At 37.7% G+C, this 23947-nt stretch overlaps 1 protein-coding gene across 7 annotated transcripts in view; it reads left to right on the top strand.

Moving 5' to 3' along the window:
• The window catches only part of LOC124110751 (MAP kinase-activating death domain protein-like), a 194843-nt gene that overhangs the window by 75553 nt on the left and 95343 nt on the right, over positions 1 to 23947 (top strand). For all 7 annotated transcript variants that reach the window (XR_006857326.1, XM_046470131.2, XM_046470132.1 and 4 more), the window contains exon 12: positions 14362 to 14567. Coding sequence is in view for 6 of the 7 variants with exons in the window: in XM_046470131.2 (XP_046326087.1) it covers positions 14362 to 14567 (206 nt within the window). In the remaining variant the exon portion in view is untranslated. The remainder of the gene's footprint in view (positions 1 to 14361; positions 14568 to 23947) is intronic.

The following is a 23947-nucleotide window of genomic DNA, read 5'->3' as shown; positions in this document are numbered from 1 at the left end:
TACACACAAGGGTAGTGGTGACAATCATCGGTGAAGTCAGTGACATAAACAAAGGATGAAGCCAGTAATATAAACAACAGGATTATGATGTGTTGATGGTACGCAGGGGTATGTAATAGCCTTGGTCACGGTTGATTGACGGCTGGAGTCTTTTGATGTTGATGGCTTCTTGTAGTTTCCTGATAAGTGAGTAGAACTTATGTCTTGACCCCAGCAGTGACAATTCACAGCATGTAATTAGTGTTTGAATGACATTGTTTATATACTTGTTATAAGTGCTGCTCAATAAACAGTGACTTAAAACAGAAAACAAACCCACAAAAGAACCAAACAATAACAATCTAGAAATAAATCAACCCTACACAATGGAGGAGCTCCTCTACGTAATCCAAAACAGGCCCCAGGATTAGTCCTAACTTCTTACCAAATAATTAAAAAACTCCCCCTAAAACTACTCCAGGCACTACTCAAACTATACAATCTCATCTACCTAAACGGACAGGTTCCTACTCCCTGGAAACAGGCCCTAGTCATACCAATCCCTAAACCTAATAAACCAGCTAAACAAGCTAACTCATATAGACCAATATCCCTAACTTCAAACTTATGTAAAGTAATGGAATCAATGGCTAAAAATAGATTACAACATTACTTAACCCAAAATAACATCATAAACCCAGATCAAAGCGGTTTCACTCCTGGCCGCTCAACCCTAGATAACCTCGCCCGACTAGAACAAGATATTAAGACAGGACAACTAAATAAACAATATACCACAGGCATCTTCTTAGACTTCTCTAAAGCTTTCGACATGGTATGGCACAATGTGCTAATACAAAAACTAAAAAAATAGGACTCAAAGGTCAGATAATAAACTACATCCAGGACTTCCTAAACAATCGTAAAATAACCGTGGGTATAGACCAAACTCTATCGGACCAATGTCCCCCAGAAAATGGCACTCCACAGGGCAGTATCCTCAGCCCCACCCTCTTCAATATAATGATAAACGATCTATTCGAGAGCCTATCCCCTAAAGTAAACACATCAAAATTCGCGGATGATGGAGCCATCTGGATCCGCACTAAAAGCATGAAAATGGTCCAAAATTTACTCCAAAAATCTCTTAATAAAATACAACAATGGGCTGACAAATGGGGCTTCTCCCTTAACTCAGAAAAAACAACAGGAATAGTATTCAAACATAAAAACATAAAACCCGCCTCCCCAATCCTCCAGCTAAACAATCAAACAATCAAATTTCAAAAACAAACCAAATTCTCAGGACTTATTTTCGATGAACATCTTACCTGGGATGCTCACATCCAAAACCTAACAACTAAATGCAGTAAAGACCTAAACACCCTAAGATGCCTAACTGGCTCTAACTTGGGAGCATCCAAAGATACCCTCCTCTCTCTCTACATATCACTAATTAGATCAAAACTAGACTACGGCTGCGCCATATACAACACCCTAAACAACTCTCTATCTAAAAAACTTGACTCAATACAATATCAGGCTCTCAAACTAATTACACGCACCCAACATGGCACCTCCTACACCTCACTTCAGGCCTTTACAGGAGAAATGCCACTAAGTCTACGCAGGGAACAGCTAAGCTTAAATTTCTGGGCCGCGTCCCAATCAAACCCTCTCATCCAAAACTTAATAAACCAAAACATCAGCCCCAAAAACCAAGCTCTAGCTCGTAAACACCCCTTACTTACCCCAATATCCCAAAGAATAACAAACTACCTAAATGAACACCAAATTAAAAATCTTAAACAAAACTGCAAACAATCAAATATCTTCACCCCTAAACTTAATATACCCAAAATAGACACAACACTAGCTAGCCAAATAAATAAACAAACATAGCTAAAACTACCACACAAAAATTGGCCAAATTGGTCTCACATTTACACAGACGGATCCTCAGTCCGACCTCCAAACACACAGGTTTCGGAGTCCATACCACACAACCAACTAAAACCACACAATCCTTCAGACTCCCAAACAACCAATCAATATTCACGACAGAACTATTGGGCATGGCCTCAGCCCTCCATAATCAAGAATAAAAAAAAACACAAAAAAATCCTAATACTTACCGACTCCCTAAGTGGACTGCAAGCCCTCCAAAACAAAAATACCAAAAACCGACCTAAATTAATAAATCAAATACTAAGAAGCTCCAACGACCTAACTAAGGCAGGCAACCAAATAACCTTCTTGTGGATACCTGCCCACGTAGGAATATACGGTAATGAAAACGCCGATAAAGCAGCTAAACTATCCCTCAAAATCCCAGAAATAAGCTTAAACTTACCCATCTCAAAATCAGAAATTAAAAGTGTTAACAAGCAAAAAATCACAAAAAATGGCATAACCTATATCTAAACTCAAATAGCCAAATCAAAAAAGTGCTCAGCAAACCACTTACCAAACCAAAAATTCTCCATCCATCAAAAAAATCGACAGAGTATTCACTAAACTCCAAACAGGACACACCAACCTAAATAACCACCTAAAAAAAACCCCAAAACCACTACAGGTAACTGCCCACACTGCAAACAACCAGAAACTCCAGAACACGCACTCATCCACTGCACACACTACCTAACACATCGAACCGCATTACAAACCACCCTCAATCTAAACAAGGCTCTCACTCTAGAAGCAATACTAAACCCTCAAAATAAACTAGAAAACTTCAAGGCCTTAGGCGTATTCTTAATAAAAACGGAACTAATAAAACGCATCTAAAAACACAATAACCTACCAATTCAAAATCACATAAACAAACATCCACCATACCCAGCTCCCTCAGTTCTCCTCCCCAACCCCATCGGCATCTATTCCAAATCTCAAAATTCCCAAATTCTATATTCACCCCCCCTCTTGGGTTGCACAGACCACTTTCGCCCCTTTCGGAAACACATTAAATGGCCGGGCCCGTGTGTGAAATACACATCAGCCGGAAAGCGCATGTTAAATCTCCAAAGTAAGTAAGTAAGTAAGTAAGTCAGTGATGTGGAATACATTGTTGCTTGCTTTCAACGTATGTCTAAGTTGATATTTCTGCTATCCAAAATGTCTTATTGTTGATATAAATGCGATGTTAATAATGCGAGCAAACACCACTCGCTTTTTTAGCATTTAATTCACGCTCGCGTTAATTTCAAGATTTACAGAACATATTGGGCCTGATTATTGACACTGAAGTCACATAATAAGTATAATCTGTTATATGCAAAAACAAATAGCATAAATAAATCCATTTATCTACATGAAATGATTGTGGGGTTCAATTTGCATTTATGTCACTATCAGAAGATATACTTTCTAAATTCCTATTTGGTATATGATAATAATATCTAATAAATAGACTTAATACTATAGGTGTCTTGAATTTCTTATCATGATATAACTTTTATACTAAGTTTTCATGTATTAATTAGATTCACAACAAGTGCTTTTATAAGTTTTCATTGTGTAACATATATACAAAATTTTATATAATTATAGTTTAGTAAGTAATACATTAATCAAGGTAAAATGCATAAAATATATACAAAATATCAGTAGTTTCAGTTGTAGTTTTTAGATAGATGCTAGCCTAAGGTTACAGGAACCCATCTCCCAGACTTACTATTCAATAAGACAAAAGTAATGTCCACATTGTCTAATAGGTTTAAAGCTTTTAGATAAATACTAGCCAAAGGTAGCAAGTTCCCATCGCCCAGATATAATATTAAATAGGACAAAAGACTTACTTACTTACTTACTTACTTACTTTGGAGATTTAACGTGCGCTTTCCGACTGATGCGTATTTCGCACACGGGCCCGGCCAGGCCATTTAATGCGTTTCCGAAAGGGGCGAAGGTGGTCTTAGCAACCCAAGAGGGGGGTTTTAGGGGTTGCTTATATAGAATTTGGGAATTTTGAGATTTGGAATAGATGCCGATGGGATTGGGGAGGAGAACTAAGGGAGCTGGGTATGGAGGATGTTTGTTTGTTTATGTGATTTTGATTTGGTAGGTTATTGTGTTTTTAGATGCGTTTTATTAGTTCCGTTTTGATTAAGAATACGCCTAAGGCCTTGAAGTTTTCTAGTTTATTTTGTGGGTTTAGTATTGCTTCTAGAGTTAGAGCCTTGTTTAGATTGAGGGTGGTTTGTAATGCGGTTCGATGTGTTAGGTAGTGTGTGCAGTGGATGAGTGCGTGTTCTGGGGTTTCTGGTTGTTTGCAGTGTGGGCAGTTACCTGTAGTGTGTTTTTTAAAATTTTTTAGGTGGTTATTTAGGTTGGTGTGTCCTGTTTGGAGTTTAGTGATTACTCTGTCGATTTTTTTGGATGGATGGAGAATTTTTGGTTTGGTTAGTGGTTTGCTGAGCACTTTTTTGAGTTTAGATATAGGTTATGCCATTTTTTTGTGATTTTTTGCTTGTTTACACTTTTAATTTCTGATTTTGAGATGGGTAAGTTTAAGCTTATTTCTGGGATTTTGAGGGATAGTTTAGCTGCTTTATCGGCGTTTTCATTACCGTATATTCCTACGTGGGCGGGTATCCACAAGAAGGTTATTTGTTTGCCTGCCTTAGTTAGGTCGTTGGAGCTTCTTAGTATTTGATTTATTAATTTAGGTCGGTTTTTGGTATTTTTGTTTTGGAGGGCTTGCAGTCCACTTAGGGAGTCGGTAAGTATTAGGATTTTTTTGTGGTTTTTGGATTCTTGATTATGGAGGGCTGAGGCCATGCCCATTAGTTCTGCTGTGAATATTGATTGGTTGTTTGGGAGTCTGAAGGATTGTGTGGTTTTAGTTGGTTGTGTGGTATGGACTCCGAAACCTGTGTGTTTGGAGGTCGGATCTGAGGATCCGTCTGTGTAAATGTGACACCAATTTGGCCAATTTTCGTGTATGTATGCTAGTGTGGTAGTTTTAGCTATGTTTGGGTCGGTTTGTTTATTTATTTGGCTAGCTAGTGTTGTGTCTATTTTGGGTATTTTAAGTTTAGGGGTGAAGATATTTGATTGTTTGCAGTTTTGTTTAAGATTTTTAATTTGGTGTTCATTTAGGTAGTTTGTTATTCTTTGGGATATTGGGGTAAGTAAGGGGTGTTTACGAGCTAGAGCTTGGTTTTTGGGGCTGATGTTTTGGTTTATTAAGTTTTGGATGAGAGGGTTTGATTGGGACGCGGCCCAGAAATTTAAGCTTAGCTGTTCCCTGCGTTGACTTAGTGGCATTTCTCCTGTTAAGGCCTGAAGTGAGGTGTAGGAGGTGCCATGTTGGGTGCGTGTAATTAGTTTGAGAGCCTGATATTGTATTGAGTCAAGTTTTTTAGATAGAGAGTTGTTTAGGGTGTTGTATATGGCGCAGCCGTAGTCTAGTTTTGATCTAATTAGTGATATGTAGAGAGAGAGGAGGGTATCTTTGGATGCTCCCCAGTTAGAGCCAGTTAGGCATCTTAGGGTGTTTATGTCTTTACTGCATTTAGTTGTTAGGTTTTGGATGTGAGCATCCCAGGTGAGATGTTCATCGAAAATAAGTCCTAAGAATTTGGTTTGTTTTTGAAATTTGATTGTTTGATTGTTTAGCTGGAGGATTGGGGAGGCGGGTTTCATGTTTTTATGTTTGAATACTATTCCTGTTGTTTTTTCTGAGTTAAGGGAGAAGCCCCATTTGTCAGCCCATTGTTGTTTTTTATTAAGAGATTTTTGGAGTAAATTTTGGACCATTTTCATGCTTTTAGTGCGGATCCAGATGGCTCCATCATCCGCGAATTTTGATGTGTTTACTTTAGGGGATAGGCCCTCGAATAGATCGTTTATCATTATATTGAAGAGGGTGGGGCTGAGGATACTGCCCTGTGGAGTACCATTTTCTAGGGGACATTGGTCGGATAGAGTTTGGTCTATACCCACGGTTATTTTACGATTGTTTAGGAAGTCCTGGATGTAGTTTATTATCTGACCTTTGAGTCCTATTTTTTAAAGTTTTTGTATTAGCCCATCGTGCCATACCATGTCGAAAGCTTTAGAGAAGTCTAAGAAGATGCCTGTGGTATATTGTTTATTTAGCTGTCCTGTCTTAATATCTTGTTCTAGTTGGGCGAGGTTATCTAGGGTTGAGCGGCCAGGAGTGAAACCGCTTTGATCTGGGTTTATGATGTTATTTTGGGTTAAGTAATGTTGTAATCTATTTTTAGCCATTGATTCCATTACTTTACATAAGTTTGAAGTTAGGGATATTGGTCTATATGACAAAAGATATGTCTACATAGTTTTATAGATAAGGCAATCTATAAAACTATGTTTTAGTTAAGTAGATCTGTCATCACCTATTTAGAATAACATACAGCAAATACTTCAATTTAGACTCATTAAGGATTAGCTCCCATTCAAGCTCATCTATAAGTGATACCGTAATCTCTTTACAAGCACCCAGTAAATATGTCAACAAGATTAGTGCCAGTCCAACAGGATTAACAGGTTTAAGTATTCACCTCTGTCTAGCCATTCATTAACCATAGGGCACACCCCATCGTGTATCAACCAATCATATTCCTTTTTATTGTTCTAAGTTTGGTTAAATACATACAGAAGCACAATGTTAAGCAAATTACAATTGTTGAGAGTCCGCCGAACTCTCGAAAGGGTCAGCCCAACCCAAATGAAGGGAATCCCTCCACTCTGGTCACCAGAAAAACAGCCAACGTAACTTATAGTCAAGCCGCGCTAAATGTCCCTGACCCTTTTCAGGACAGATTCACGTTCTCAGGAACTAAAAACAAAGAAAATATCGATGCCCTATAGTGCATGCGTAAACACAAACAGCCTCAATCTAGCCCACCCATGGCTAAAATAGTACAGAAAAGGCAAAGAATGGTCTCACCAGAGTCGAAGACACAACAAAATAGAAGACCACAAACCAAATGGGAAAAAGTAGTCTTTAGTGCAGACTTCTCCCAAGATCTTAATAAGATCCTCACAGTTCAAGATATTGCCAAAGAGCTAAAGCACAAAAATATTATTAGAATAAATAAGTGTGGAAGAGGGTATGTTGTTGTCGGGGACAACCTCAGAGTCAATTGACATGCCAAAAAGCATAAACAGGATCAAACTAAAATGGGATACCCCAAAGTGGCTTAGCAATGTCAGATGTGCTGTACATCTGGACAAAATAATTAATGACGACAAGCTTTATCAAATTGTCTGTCAAGCCAAATTGTCACTCAACCAACAATCCTGTCGGCGTTCAGGATCAAATCAATGGGCACAACCAACACACGAGTAGTAATACTCACATTACCAGGCCAGTCAGTCCCCGCACACCATCTAGGTGGTGAGGACAAAGAAACTATGCCATACAGGAAAAGGCCAACCCAATGCACAAACTGTATGCTCTTTGGACATGCAAAAACATCATGCAACCAGCCACCCAAGTGCAAAAAGTGCTCTCTAGTTTCTTGCAAAGAAAACTGCAACACATGGTGTACAAACTGCAGGAAAGAGGGTCACTCATCCTTGGCACGGAATGTCCTTAACGCTTGCTCATCAGCAAACGCATGAATAAAATACCTACTCAGCAATCTGAATCCAAATCTATTCAACCCACTGAGGTCGAAAAAACCCAAGCGACTACTGATCACTACTGGGCAAACAATGGAATTTGTGAGCACTGATCCGCCTGCTCACAGGCACAAAGCCACTGCAAAACGCAAGGGGAAAAAGACCCAAGCTCCCCAATCAAAGCCCATGCCTTCTAATTCTCAAACTGAGGCACACAGAAATGAATCAGTCAGGCAAAGAAAACGCCAGCTGATGGTAAACAAAAGGCTCAGAACACAAACAAAGTTGTAGAGTTCATTGCCACGGCATTGATCCAAATTACATGCAGAAAAATGAGTGTCAAAGCCAAAGCCACCTTCACACTACCTGGGTACACCCAATATAGAAAAGACAGAAAGAGACTTATGCCTGGCAACAAGGGAGGAGTACTAATCACCCTTGTCCACGACAGCTGTACCTCCAAATATATCGAATCAAACGTAGGAAACCTTGAAACCCAAGAAATCTCCCTAAAACTGGCAAATGGCAATGAATTAAGTATAGCTAACATATATCACAGGGTTACTCATGAAACGAACATGGAAGAGCTAACAAGACTAGCTCAAATAGCAGTCAAAAATGGGATAAATCCTTGGTGACTTTAATACCCACAGCCCTCTTTGGGAAGACAGGAATGATTCATGCAAATACGGCAAAATGGTAGAGAAATGGGTTGAGGACAACAATCTCATAACTCTGAACAATGGTTGTCACACAAGTCCACAGCACATGGAGTTCAATTGATCTCACAATTGCCACTAACAACCTCGCCACACATTGCCAATGGCAAGTCCATGACGACACTTGGGGAAGCGATCACCTTCCTATACTCACCTACATAGGTAGCCCACCTCAATTAGAGGAACAGCCCAATCCTCAGCCCACATGGGACTATGCAAAGGCTGATTGGCCTAAATTCAGGAAGGAATGTATATCATTCAAGTCCTCAGAAATTGCCTCAGATGATCCTGATCTTTTCTGCCAAAATCTCACCTCAGCAATTATTGCCGCAGCCGAAAAGTCAATTCCAAAAAGAGACCACAAAACTGGCAAAACGCCGGTGCCATGGTGGAACAGGGAAATAGCAAAAGCTAGGAGAGTGAGAAAGGAGCAGCCAGGACAAAAGTAAGACGTTTCTAAAAAAGAGTCATGGCAGACCTTCTGCAAATCTCTAAATGAGAAAACAAATGCTAAAACAGTCTGGAGCAAAATACACGAAATCAGGGGTAAGCGTAAACCCACAAAAATTCCCAAGTTAGCCAACGCCCATACAGTCAAAGAAAAGGCCAACATTCTAGCCGAGCACTTCTCATATCTGTCAGCAGCAACACAAATTGCAGTGAAGAATTCAAACAGGAAAAAATGCTTATGCTTAAGATATCAAAACAGATACAATATACCATTTACTGTGACAGAGTTTGATGATGCGACACAACATAATATTTTTTTAATTTGACGTTTACAAGATATACAGCTTTTCCATTGGACGAGAGGTTGGTCACATGACCATGAAATAGACGGTAATAAGTGTATGAACGACACAATTTGACGTTCATACGTTTTTCATGTTCTTGAAATGACGTAACCACTCATGGACTACTTCCACATTCCTGGGGAAACCCCTGGGAATTCCCTAGCACGAAAACATACATAAGCGTTCTTTCTGATCAATTAGAACCTTTAATCTTAGTCTCAGCGTTTCAGTATACATTGAGAAATGCAAGAGAGCTTGACTGCATGATTGTTCACAAATGTCCTCGCTACGGCCCATCCTAATGAACAAACGAAGATGTGAACAAACGAAGAAATGCACATCCCAACTATCGTCAGTATCGACTCGATCCGTGTCTAGGCTGACGGTGACCGTCTCCAGCAATCTACGAATTTACCTTCGTGTCTGTTTGACGCATCTTTAATCACCTATCAATGATCGGTCAGTTGATCAATGATGACTAACACATGTTACCGCCACAGGTTCATTAACAACATCGGAAATCTCTCCCGTCACGTTTATCGTGCCGGCCATTTTGACGTCTTGTACTTGATGTAAATGTATTACGATGTGTTGTCATTGTGACTGACTTACCGAGGTAGTTCTTTACAGACCTTTCTCGTCTAATGGTGATATTATTTGAACACATGTGTTGCGTAAGATGTTTCTGAAGAGCAAGTTGTGCATCCATACGCCCATGCCACCTCTTTTTTTGAGGAACTATTTTATTCCGCGATATAGATGGTTGTTTTATGACTGTCAGTGTAAACATGAAGTCACACGTACAAAATAAAATTGTGTTAAGATCTTGGCCTACATCCTTTAGGTGAGAAATTGTGATTGGAATTCATTGGAGTATGAACCTTCATAGAGTGAGGGTCAAACATTGTATGAACGTCGTCGAAAGCGATTTGCTGTGCAGAGTTGCGTCCCTTGGGCACGCCAGAAACCTATGATTGTGGATTCGAATCCTGGTTTGCCCCAATTATGTTTCTAGGTTTGTCAGCACCATACCCATGCTCGTGGGTTTCACCGAAGTGGTAAACGTCTGAGACCTGCATCACTTCAGGCTTTCCTCCCAAATTAAGCTGACACGCCGTGATATAACTGGAATACTGTTAAAAGCGGCGTTAAACCCAACTCACTCACTCACTCTTAAGAAAAGGCACAGCACCTGGTCTTGACACAACCAGTTATGAGATATTGAAAAACCTACCTGATCAAACCGAAAGCTTACTCACTGAGTTGTATAACACGATATGGTCCAAAGGATAAGTCCCAAAAGCATGGAAACTGCTGCAGTTATCCCGCTGCTAAAGCAAGGGAAAGACGAAGCCCTATCAAACTCTTATTGACTGATCTCACTCACCTCGAACATGTGCAAAGCTATGGAAGCCATGGTTATGAAAAGGCTCATGCATCACCTTGAAACTGGCAACCACATCAAACCTGACCAAAGTGGCTTCAGGAAGGGAAACTTGTGTCTAGATCATATTCTAGGACTAGAAAATGAAATAAAAAAAGCCTAGCCGCAATATTTCTGGACTTCAGAAAAGCCTTCGACATGGTATATGGCATGACGGACTCCTCACAAAACTTGCACAAAATGGAGTAGAAGGGAACATGGCAAACTTCATAGACAGCTTCCTGCAAGACAGGTCGCTATCAGTTAAAATAGGGAACAATCAATCTGATACAATGGCACGCCACAAGGCAGCATCATAAGCCCAACCCTGTTAAACATCATGATCAATGATCTTTTTGACCATGTCAACTCTCCTACCCAAACTTCAAATTCGCTGATGACGGAGCAATATGGGTAAAGCACAGAGATATTTCACAAATCAGAAAAAAACTCCAGTCAGCCCTGGACAGAGTAGATCAATGGTGCAATAAATGGGGATTCACCCTTTCAAGTGAAAAAACTGTTGGTGTTGTATTCAAACGCCGCGGGAAAGATGCTATGATACCCTGTGTCTCCATTAAAGGCAAACCTATCAAATTTGAAAGAATCCGCAATATTTCTTGGGGTGATGCTTGATCAACACCTCACTTGGCGCAAACATATAGAATATGTTGAAAACAGATGTCAAAAAGACCTGAATGTATTACGGGCAATTTCAGGCACATCTTGGGGCACATCGAGGGACACTCAGCTGGACACTTAATGCAACAACAACAATGTTAAGCAGAAGGGGTTTGACGCTCATACAAAGCAGACCTCTCTCTCCTACAGCCCAGAGGGTTGTACTGACTCTCAGTGGCACCCTCAAATATATTCTAAGATATTGTAAATTGTTCATTGTTAATTGTTCTTGTAAATAAAATTGTAATTAGTCTCCTGTGACTCCGGCTCTTTGCTGACTATTCCCCCAAGAAAACCAGCTCTCCATTTGGAGGATTTTGTTCATCCGAACAGAACCATAATACAGGTACACTGTTGAATGAAAATCAGGATACATAGCTACAGCAGGATAGTGTGTGGGTTTGTATGGGAAATAATTTGTCGTCATATAAATATATATATAATGTTACTAAAACAAGAAGATAAAACTATGATTTACATCTATTTATGTATCATACACATTTTGTGGGGTAGTCAGTATGATTTGTTGTTTGTTGGGACATCTCTGTAATTTACTACTATTTTCAGAGCATGAGTATCAGAATTCTGTAAGAAATGATGGATCAATGAATAAAAACCTGTGATGACTCAAAGCACTTAATGGTGGGACACATGTTATAAAGGGCAGAATATCATGGGTAATGATGACTAATAATTGCAACTAAGTAACTGATTGCTTCATAGAGGCATGGTAGATTTTCATTTGGCATATTTCTAAAAGATAATGTCACAATATATATTTTAATATTCAGATGCAACTTCAATTTTGATATGAAAAGTAACATTTAAAATCAGTTGTTTTATTATGTTGAATGTTATTTCTTCTTAAACTATTTGTAAAGGCATGGATGTAAACTTACTAAAAAGATCAGTGGTAAAGGCCTGTCAAAGATGTCTGTGTGCTGCAAATGTAGGCGTATCTCCAATTTTACTTCATTGAAGTCCATGGTAGAATTTGTTGAGATTTGAATGCTTCGAATTGTTGTTGGATATATAACACAAAGGCTGATAAATAAAATGAGTTTGCATTATTTAATCATGTTAGCCAAGACTGACAGAATGCTTCGTTGTTTTCTGACGTAGAAAATACTGTGGCAATATTCCGTTTTTCATGACGTATTTCCCCGCTATCTTCCATCGTGTCAATTCATCTTTTAGTTGAAGACTCCACAAGTGTTGACGTTCTAAACTAATAATCACTACAAAATATGTGCTAGTTAAAAATATTCAGTTGTAAATGACCGTTTTTGAATGAAGGTGCAACAGGGTAACGCTTTAGCTTGGCTCCGTCTCTTCAAGTCACTAGTTGTAGCAGCACTCATTGATCAAGGAACCAGACTGGAAGCGACAGGTTTGCCCATTGCTTATATCATTTCAAAAGGAGAGTTATTGCCCTTTGGAATAAAAATATCACCCATTCCATGAAAGACTTTCACACATGCATATCTCCTTGGTATTGTTTAGAAAATGGGCCTTTTTATGGTGATGTCAGGATTATATGCACCTAATATTGGTCATCACAACTTGAATGGTTTGTTGGAACAGTTAGGTACCAAAATAAAAACTGGATTTAGGGAAAGAATCCAATTTTGATGGAAATCATGGAGTTTAGGATAATTTAAATTTTTAGATTCAGTAGACTGTTAACTATCCATGACGTCAGAAGCCACTATTTCTTTGGGTATATTGTAACCTTAGGTTCCGGGTACTTTACCCTTCTACCTTTGGTCACTTGTCCTTATCAACTACTCCTTGGTTCTAGGGATGATGTAGCTCTCTCAAAATCACAAGTCAGATGGCTTGCTCCAGTCCTTTTTATTTATGATAGAATTAATCATAAATATGTACACATGGTCCTCAGATAAGTTCTTGTTGTTGCCTGATATAAATACAACACATACCTAGATGATGCTTTGAAAGGCCTGATGGTTTTTCTGATGAACGTTTAACTCTATTTCATTTCTGACTCGGGATCCCAAAACCACAGTGAACCTTTCTGTTCAGCTGTATGCTCCCGACTCCCCGCACCACTCTCGGACAACTAACAAAATACTATCGATGATAATTTTAGCTCCTCCCTCCAGAATCACATTTGACATCATGAGAAATGAGTCATGATGGTCATTCCCCCATTTCCATAGTTATTATTTTTACCATCAAGCTTTTCTTGACTAACCACTTTGATTACCTCTTTAGGGTCATTGGTCAACTTGGACATACTCATATAACCAAATCAAATACCCTCAACTACCTCTGCCAGACTGGAAGGCACCGAAAAGATACCCAATCCTGTTATTTAGACATTCCAATGAAGCAGTAGTATTCAGAAATACTTGATCACCACTAATCTAACAATCCTGTTCTATCCATCTGTCTCTCTTCTGACATCTTTATTGCAGGACTGTATTCTACCAATTTCCTCATACCAACGAAAAGTTATCTCTATCACTCAAGAGAAGCAATATCCATAATCATTTGCCCTGGGGGTTATGCCCTCACCCTGTACGGTCACTTCTCTCATATGCATCCATATTTTTACCCAAAAGCCTAATTTAGTAAACTACATTTTAAGTAAATACTGAAAAAACCTTTTTCCAAAATACCCTTGTTATAATATTCTTGCACTGATGTAATAAAGATTTTGTATTTGTAAGAATTGTAAAAAAATAGTTATCATTATGATTCATAGAATGCTACCTCTATTACCATCAGGAGTAAACTGACCCCCTTCCTGACTATTCTGCATCTAGAATGCTGATGTTGGAAGCAAGTGAAGACTGTGCATGTGCAGTGATTTAGGTTATGAAGAGTTTGCAGTGAAGAGTTTTGAAAACTTTTATAATGTGATGACAGCAGAAATACAGGATATCTGTCACTGATGTAATAGAGGTAGTATTTTTTAAATTATTAACAATGATAACTATTGTTGTCATATAATATTATTGTTATACTTTATTTCTTTTTAGAGGTTTTAGCACCAATTTATCTTTTAAGCACTACTGATATTTGCATCAAAATTGGGATAATGTATCATCAGATTATTACTTCATAAGTTAGGTGGGCTGCAGACAGAGCCTTGTGGCTCAATTTTTGTAAAAGTATTTTCATTTTGAATTTTGCCTCTTTTCAGCATTTTTACCTGAGAATCAAGTGTTAGCTGTAGATGAGTCAAAAGTATTCTGTCCCCCAAACAAGTTGCACGTCCCTGAGACAACAACCGCAACCAGTGACTCAGCCCTGTCTCTCCCTGACAGTGATCTCAGTTCGTCAGAATCCTCTAGCCCTACCTACAGCCATGGTTCACCTCCACGAGACAGGAACAGCAAGGATATGGAGGTCAGTAAGTTTTGTCATAGATTTAACCAAATTATATAGTTGGATATTAAGGCAGGCCCCTCTATGACTGAAATTTGATGATTGGTATATAAAATCCCTAGGGTGGACTCTTCATCACATTAATCTTTAGGTGACCTCCATATAAGGTGAAGGTCGGTAAGAGGTCACATTATGAAACATGGCTCAAGTCATAGGAAATTGTTAATTATTTCATGAGAAATCAAAGCATTTTCCTATTAATAATAGATTCTGAATAAGTTACTCCATATCTATCATAAGTCATGGTTGTGTCATATGTCAAGGTCACTTTTAAGGTCATTCACTCATTATTAGACTTGTGACTATTGGGGCTATTTGCACTATTTTGATTGTATTTTAGAAGTAGTCGACACTAGTCCAATAGTATTGCGATATTAGTAAACCAGCTTTGATGATTGAAAATGATATTCATCAATGTAAAAGAAATGAATAAACTTATTGTTAAGTTATTGTCAAATTCAAGTTATTGTCAATACATATTTTATTCTAATTCATAATGATACAAGACATGTATCAATGATAAGCAATACATCAGCAATTTCTTCTGTACTTGTGATGTGTCAAGGTCATGTCAAATGTCCCCATCATTAAAGGGGCACTGATCTAACGCAATTCCCCGGGACTGGTTGTTGCCTTTGTTATTGTTTTTTCCCAGTGAATACCCGGATGTATAGCAGAAATCTAGACTAGTTCGCGACCTCTGCTGCGCCATTCGTAAGCGCATTAGTCACTTTATGGGTAGTAATAAGGGCGTATGGTCACATTGATCAACAAAATGAAATACAGTTTTCGAGATAATAAGGAAATGTAGGTATCTTTGTGAGTATCATCGGTAATGGTGACGAAGTTTTGATAAGTCACTTGCTTGGTAATTTTGCGATTTTCGTTTACACTATTTTGACTTGCAACACAAAGTAAATATTTCACCTGAGCATTGCTTTTTTTATAGTGTGTATATTTTTTTACTGTCAAATGTGTAACAAATTTATTAAACGTCTAAATATTCAGTTATTTTACAAAGTGACGGAAAGACATTTCCATCTGTACATGTATTATTATGACAACGAATTCCAAACATTTTGATGTTTAATGTCATCACCAAGAGACTGAAAATGTAACGTTGAAAAGTACATTTCTAAGTTGTTTGGCTTTCAATCCTACATAATAATCTGTTGTGATGTTTGTAGGCCCTTTTGATCGTCTTGATCAATCTGGACAGATTTTTTAGTCAAAATGACTGAAATATTTACACATTTTATAAATTGCCTGAGAGAATCACATTTTACAAATTGACGGTAATATATACACGCTTACAAAGGAAAAGACCTGTGACAACAACGTCTATCGCGCATTGAAGAATTTCCCAACCAAGACGTAGAGAAACAAGAACGAATCGGTTCAAATGAAGGAAAACAAAATGCAGATATCATAATTACAACCTACCAAATTTATGTGTAAAAATTTTAGGCAGCTTCCTTGTTCGAGGAATGTATCCGTGAATATCCACACAAAGGAACAATATCCCACTCGTCTGCAGCTGTACAAAGAAACTTATTCGATGTCACGTGTCTCAGTAACAATCAAATATTTTAAAAGATATATATCGTTTCGGGATATTATAACCCGTGTTCGTTTCTCAACTGATCGCTTGGATTGTTTCAGGTGTTTTACATAGGTATCAAGTCTCAATGGTCGGCTGAGAAAGCCCACGTGACAACTATTTTCATAGCGTCCACGGTTCCTAAAAATTCCATTGAGTGATAGATAGCAATGATCAATCAATCAACGTATTATCAGTTAACCCTTTGAACAAAGTATGTTGTTTTTACATCGGCACTTCGCGCCATGATATGAGTGTATTCCCTTTGTTTTAGTAAACCTAGACATGTAAACACTCACTCTTGACATATCCACTGTGCAAGATAACAGTGATTAATCAATCAACGTATTTTCTGTTAATCCTTTGATGACTAGGAACGATCCGTTGATTTACAAAAAAAAGTAAAATCAACTGATCATTCATCTCTTGCTGGGCTGCCACGTGCATATTACATAACACACATTTCACCTCACTTCAAACCTGGATTTTGATTGAATAATTACCCCAGACACAATAAATGCCAAATGGGAACCTTTGTCAGGTAATATAAGTGATGCTACCACTAACTGTACCAGTAATAAATTCATTAACTGAGCATCAAGTGAATGACAACAAATACACAAGTGTAGGGTTATACGAGAAAACGTGGATGACAACAAGGGAGTAGTAATCGTATTATCGACGCAATCCGAAATCCGAAAATGCTTTCACTGCATGGATATTTTTTTTAGTATTAAACTATAACCATCTGGGGTATTTCCAAATGACGACATCCGATGAGCTCCCTTGTTTTTTTTGTCTGTTTGATTAGGCTGAAGAAATTAATTAACATGCGCCCTTTGTCGAAATCTTTATAGATCACAGTTAACCAATCAGTGTTCAAAAATGCGTAAAACAAATATTGCCTCCAGCCTCCAAGTTTATTTAGCTGTCCTTGCAGACGGTAGCCCAGTCTCTGGTCACGCTCAGTTGCGTTGCGTATCATCCGGGTACTCACGGGGGGAAAACAATAACAAAGGCAACAACCAGTCCGTTAGATCAGTGCCCCTTTAAGTTTCCTGCAAACAGTTTAATTCACACCGTATTTATTTATCAATATTTCATGTCAAGGGTCAAGGTCGTCTGCAAGGCCATATAACCCGAACAATTGTTTGTTTGCCCTGACTGTAGGTCAGTGAAACTTGGTGCATGCCTTCCTAAGGGTGGGGACCAAATTGGGAAAGATCGTGAATGACCAGGATCAGGTCAAGGTCACAGTGAAGGTCATTCATAAAATGTCATTTTCTCTAAAATGCTATTTTCTGCAGATGTTTTTTTAAGTATTATGTATGAAGGTAGTATAATATATAACATGATATATCGGTATACATGTTACATCAAGTGTCAAGGTCCCCTTCTTAATCATATCCTGACATTTGTTTGTCTGGGAATGATTTACTGGAGTGATCAGCAGATCTCACAACTCACCGGTATATACAGCAACCACGGTCAGATTATCACTATTGACACCTTAAAATGAACTTTAGTTGGCAGAGAATGGATACATATATTATAAATGCCATACTTTGACTCATTAAGAGTCATATTTTGTTGTAGTTTGACTATTATATGTCAACATTAAGTTTTCGCAATCATCGACGGTTACTGGTCAAAATTGTTCCATACGTAAAAAATATCCAGGAGTGGCAATCAGCTGTACCAAAGTGCTAAGCTTATTATTATCATTATTATTTTAAATATATACAGTAAAAGCTGCTACTAAAATAACACGATATTGGAATGTGTTATTCCTGCAAAAATATTATTTTTAGAAACAATACTTCTGATCATTGCATCAATATTCTTTGAAAGTATATTATGGGTAATTTTTAACCCAATCACCTGTAAATTGGAAAAATCGTGTGTACAGCTGATTGCCTTTTCCAGCTTAGTTTCTGAGAAAATATACACTATCATCTTAATCTCTTTATATAAAACAATGACTAGCAGAACAGGAAATACAATTTAAATAGTAAATCATCATGTCTTGTTATGTTTTATCTCAAATTTCAAATTTGTATTGACCAAGTTTGTTATCACCTGTTCACTTACCTGAATTCGCTGAAGGGATACGATGTAATTTTTATAACGCACTCCAAATACTGAACCACCTAGAGGGGGTAGCGGATTATACTTGGGTGCACACTAAACTCAAGAAAATATGGTATGTTTTGAACTAGAAATAATACAGCAGTTGATTGGCTGAAATTGAGGCTCAAGGTCATTCAACCAAAGTGCATATAACTTTCATATTAAGGTGGCAAGAAGAATAAGACTTTCCATTTTACAGATGTATTGCATTAGGTATGTATTTTCCCCAACTGGAAGGAATATCATAAAACCAGAAGTGATATGACTTACTCATTAAAGCTCTCAACGCTACTGTCGAACCAGTTTGACAGGCGAATAGCATAAGGACACCCACAAACAAAACTCACCATATCTATTTACCTAAAAGGCTTTGTGTTACATTTAAATTATGTATGACCAGGATAAATGCTCAGCTTGCTCAATATCAAATCTTTCAGTAGTTTATTTTAATACCTCCCAAAAAAAAATCGTGAGTTTAAAAGGTTTCGGCCAAACTTCTTGGCACACAACTACCAGAGACGGCCATTGTTGACTTTTGGCACTTCACGTTGAGCATGCAGTCCGATATTTTCTTTATAATGTTATCATTTTTCACATTCAATCATAATTTATTGTTTGCTGATGAACCAAAAACAGCCAAGTTCCTTAATTTCTAAAAATTAGCAAAATTCGATGTAATTTATTATAAACAAAAACAATCTGAATCTTAACATCATCGATTGGATGGAACTTGTACGATCATGGCAACGGCAGTAAACAAACAACTCCATATGCATAATTTTCTGGAATTATTGACACGCATGTATAAATCTGTGTAAAAAAATATCTCATTTTTATAGAGTTTGCAAATGATTTCGTCTGATAAACTTTCGGCCACATTGACAAGCGTAACTCGCGAATTGTTGAGTTGAACAAAGTCAACAAACACTGCAAATAATGACAAATATTGGATGATATGCAAAATCAGAACTGATATACATTCTAGGTAAACCATTCAATAGCAAAATAATGCAGTTTACGAAAAATAATCAAATACTTGCAATTTTAGCTATCATTTCTGAAAGCGGAAGCACGTACCGCATGACACATCAAAGCAAAAATGCAAAAGTTGGTAAGCTATAAAAAAATTCCGAAATAGATTCAAATTCAAAAGAAAATACATAGTTTACTATACTAGCAACATAAAGAAACTCTGCACGGAGAAAATATAGATATAAGGGCACACCGTCCATATATGAAAGATAGGTTTGAACACAGCAATTATTGGAGACATTCAAACGCTCATGCACATGCCATCCGATATGACGTCATTGATGGGGGCCTATGGATGTGCAATGTGTTACTGCACGTGCATCCTGTGCAGCTGTTCACAGCATGTGCAACTCAAAATTCGCTGTCACTTTGGAAAGCATGATCTGTGGTCATTCAAAAATTCGAAACTTCTCAGGCGCAGACACAAGCATATCACAAGCAAATCATGCCAAGATTGACAGCTGCACAGCGCCATGATGCCATTGGAATGATCCGAGCGGGAATGAGGCAACAACAGGTGGCAACACATTTCCAATGCCATCGTAACACGATATCGGCATTGGTGAGGCGTTATCAGAACACAAATGACGTTGCCGACCACCCACGTTCAGGACGTCCCCGAGTAACGACGCCAAGACAGGACAGATGGATTCGAGTTACACATCTCCGACACAGGTTCCAAACGGCAGTAACGACGTCCAAGACAATTCCTGGACTGCGCCGTATAACTTATTATTTTAGAAGCTGTGAACAGATGTAAATAATCAAACATTAACAAATCTATCATCAATACGCAATCATGGCGGTCTCTGTATTGATGGAATAAATTTTAAGATGCTCCTTAAATTGTTGTAAAATCATGCTAGCATTGATAAATGTATTATAAAAGGGAAAATCCTTTAACTATCCCACATTTAATTAGAAACTAACACTCAAAATATGTATATTGATATATACATCACGCACCTGCGTATATCCTATCATATTTGGCATCGCATGAATGCTATTTTGAAACACATTTTGTCATGTCTATTTTCGCACACCTGTTGTGGAGGTTGATCGTTGCCGATTGACGATTTCTATAGACTTATTGCTTCACACACATAATTATTATAGTGAAAACAAATCATCAGCATGTACATCGCAGAGAAGTGAATCATATCACTTGATATTCAACGTGACATGGAATGGTGATCCTTATATATCAACAAAAGTTCAAATAAAATATACCAAGAAACTTGCATGTGCTGTGTTGATTCATCTTCTCTCGTTTCCAGGTCACGGGAGCATGCAAGGTCAAACGGATTTAAAAATTATATCGTGAAAATCACTTTGTAATTTCATATTAGTAGTGATTAATGATAATATGTAGTGATTTGTGTTTATTATGCCCCTCCACAAAGTGGAAGGGGGATATAGAAATGGGTGCCATCCGCCCGTCACATTTCGTTTCCGGAGCAGATCTTGAAAATCGTACCATATTTCTTCACCAAACTTGGTATTTAGATAGATCTAGTGGTGAACTGGTGCCTTTTGATAGTTTGGGATTTAAAAAAAAAATTATTTTTCGAGTTTCCATGGCAACGACTTTGATTTAGACTGAAAATGGCGATAGTCCTCGTTTCCGGAGCAGATCTTGAAAACCGTACTATATTTCTTCATCAAACTTGGCACATAGATAGGTCTAGTGGTGAACTGGTGCCTTTTGATAGTTTGGGATTTTAAAAAAAGTTATTTTTCGAGTTTCCATGGCAACGACTTTGATTTAGACTGAAAATGGCGGTAGTCCTCATTTCCGGAGCAGATCTTGAAAAACGTACTATATTTCTTTACCAAACTTGGCACATAATGTCATCTCACAGTATTGAATACATTTCCTTTCTTGTTGGTAGGTTCTGCATTGCTTGAGTGTATGTTCCTCCAAAAGTGTCATGGACACAGTTGGCACATAGATAGATCTAGTGGTGAACTGGTGCCTTTTGATAGTTTCGGACTTTAAAAAAAGATATTTTTCAAGTTTCCATGACAACGACTTTGATTTAGACTGAAAATGGCGGTAGTCCTGGTTTCCGGAGCAGATCTTGAAAACCGTACCATATTTCTTGATCAAACATGGCACAGAGATAGGTCTCATGGTGAACTGGTGCCTTTTGATAGTTTGGGATTTAAAAAAAAATATTTTTAGAGTTTCCATGACAACGACTTTGATTTAGACTGAAAATGGTGGTAGTCCTCGTTTCCGGAGCAGATCTTGAAAACCATACTATATTTCTTCACCATACTTGGCACATAGATAGGTCTAGTGGTGAACTGGTGCCTTTTGATAGTTTGGGGTTTAAAAAAAAATTTTTTTTCGAGTTTCCATGGCAACGACTTTCATTTAGACTGAAAATGGTGGTAGTCCTCGTTTCCGGAGCAGATCTTGAAAACCGTACCATTTTTCTTCACCATATTTTGTACATTGATAGGTCTAGTGGTGAACTGGTGCCTTTTGATAGTTTGGGATTTTTTTAAAAAGTTATTTTTCGAGTTTCCATGGCAACGACTTTGACTTAGACTGAAAATGGCGGTAGTTCTCGTTTCCGGAGCAGATCTTGAAAAACGTACTATATTTCTTTACCAAACTTGGCACATAATGTCATCTCACAGTATTGAATATATTTCCTTTCTTGTTGGTAAGTTCTGCATTGCTTGTGTGTATGTTCCTCCAAAAGTGTCATGGACACAGTTGTTGCATTCACTGACTAACTTCATGCAGAAACACAACTCATTCCAAATACAACAGTGTAACTGATCTTAAACCTACTCAACTGTATAAACACTATATATTCTTGTCAACCATACTCTGTACTTCACTTGCTTGATAACGGTGTTAGAACCTACACTGAAACCATTGCTCCTAATTGTAATAAAGAAGTTGTTTGTCCATATGTCTCATCCTTACTCATTACAAATTCAGTAACATATTCTATCATAAACTTCAGATGGAAAAACAACACCAGTAATAACTTTTTTTTAGTGCTGCAATTAGGCCATTTACAAAAAGGCCCAGTGAACATAGTTCACAGGAGCTAATGCATTGCACACACCCGACATGTCATATTGGCGGGGGATGTGAGTATTTCATGCTTGTTCTGTATAATACAGGCAAAATATTTCAAAATTGACTGTAATTGTTTTGTTACATAAGATTATCAGCAGCCAACCCCTGTCTGTGACATCACTTCTGGAGCACAAACTTAAATATTTGATGTCAGAATTTACGATCTTTATTTTTGTTTTTCTCTTGTCATATTAAACGGAAAATGACAAATGAAACAATCTTCGATTAAGAAGATCGTCAACTTTCGCCAAGGCATATACATGAAGGCAATGTAAACTTTGTTGATATTAAAATAGCAATAAGTTATGCCGAGGTCGGGCAAAGTGCGCCATGTTTGGTGTTCGAACGTCTGCAAGCATCATGACACGGTACTTGTATTTTTGTATATCGTAAATATTCAACCAAAACACTTGAAATTAGGATTGGTGATAATTTTATAACGTGACATGTTAGATAAACTTGAATGTTCGTATTTCTGCAACTGACATGATGACCTCAAGATTTAGTTTTTTTTCTGTTCAACGTTTCGATAATAAATTTACAGAAATGGTTCATAAAATACCATTGTGCTGTTATTTACCAATAAAAAACATCGAATTTATACTCATTAAAAATTAAGATATCGGAGATTATTGAAATTAATTTGCACCAATTTTACGATTTAAAAACGTTCCTAACATGAATCGTAAACCACCTTTAATAACGTAATTGAGGCAAGATCACGAACATTTACAAATTTTGTGTTCATTTTGGTCTTAACCTTGGTATGATTGAAAACATCAGGAATTGTTCACATAATAATGTGTATTTTTCTATCAAGAATAAATGTGCAAAATATTTCTTCAATTGGCCATTGTATAATGAAGCACCGACCGTTTGAAATCACCCACCCTCTTTACAACGCCTTATGCTAAAATCAATCCAACAGGCAGGGCTAAGAAGTGTGAAAGCAATTCAGCAGGCTAAAGGTTAAAGTAACTACAGGCATGGTACTTTCTATTTAAATTTGCCTTGCAGTTGGCTTATTTTTCCCCAACTGGAAGTGCTCAGTTTAAAGAGGCTAGAGGCATTCTCTGACAACAAAGTTGTACCACATTGACAAGATTAGGGATCAACAGTGAATATCAATAGATATTGGTGAGATCAGCTGTCACCTGATTTGGTGAAGTAAAAATGCTTCATGATACATGTTTCTGGTAGGAAAGTTTTGAAGGCAGGAATAGGTGGGCTATGGGTCCGCTTCTGTTTATGCATGTAATGAGAACACCTTTCATGTTTTCTTTTTCCTTTTTGATGGTAAAATATATAAACAGGATTGATATAAATCTGCAAAATGAACAAAAATATGAATTCAGTGGTTAAGTTATACCCAAATGGAGTTGAAAGATTTTATGTTTTTACAATGAATCAACCTAAATTATAAAAAAAAACCTCCAGGGCTTATCTCTCTTTGATTGTGATGCAATAGGTGCCAAC

The sequence above is a fragment of the Haliotis rufescens genome, unplaced genomic scaffold (genome assembly GCF_023055435.1).
Source record: "Haliotis rufescens isolate VD_foot unplaced genomic scaffold, xgHalRufe1.0.p SCAF_6, whole genome shotgun sequence".
Lineage (NCBI taxonomy): Eukaryota > Metazoa > Mollusca > Gastropoda > Lepetellida > Haliotidae > Haliotis > Haliotis rufescens.
The sequence above is the reverse complement of the archived record's forward strand: the minus strand, read 5'-3'. Positions and strand labels throughout refer to the sequence as shown.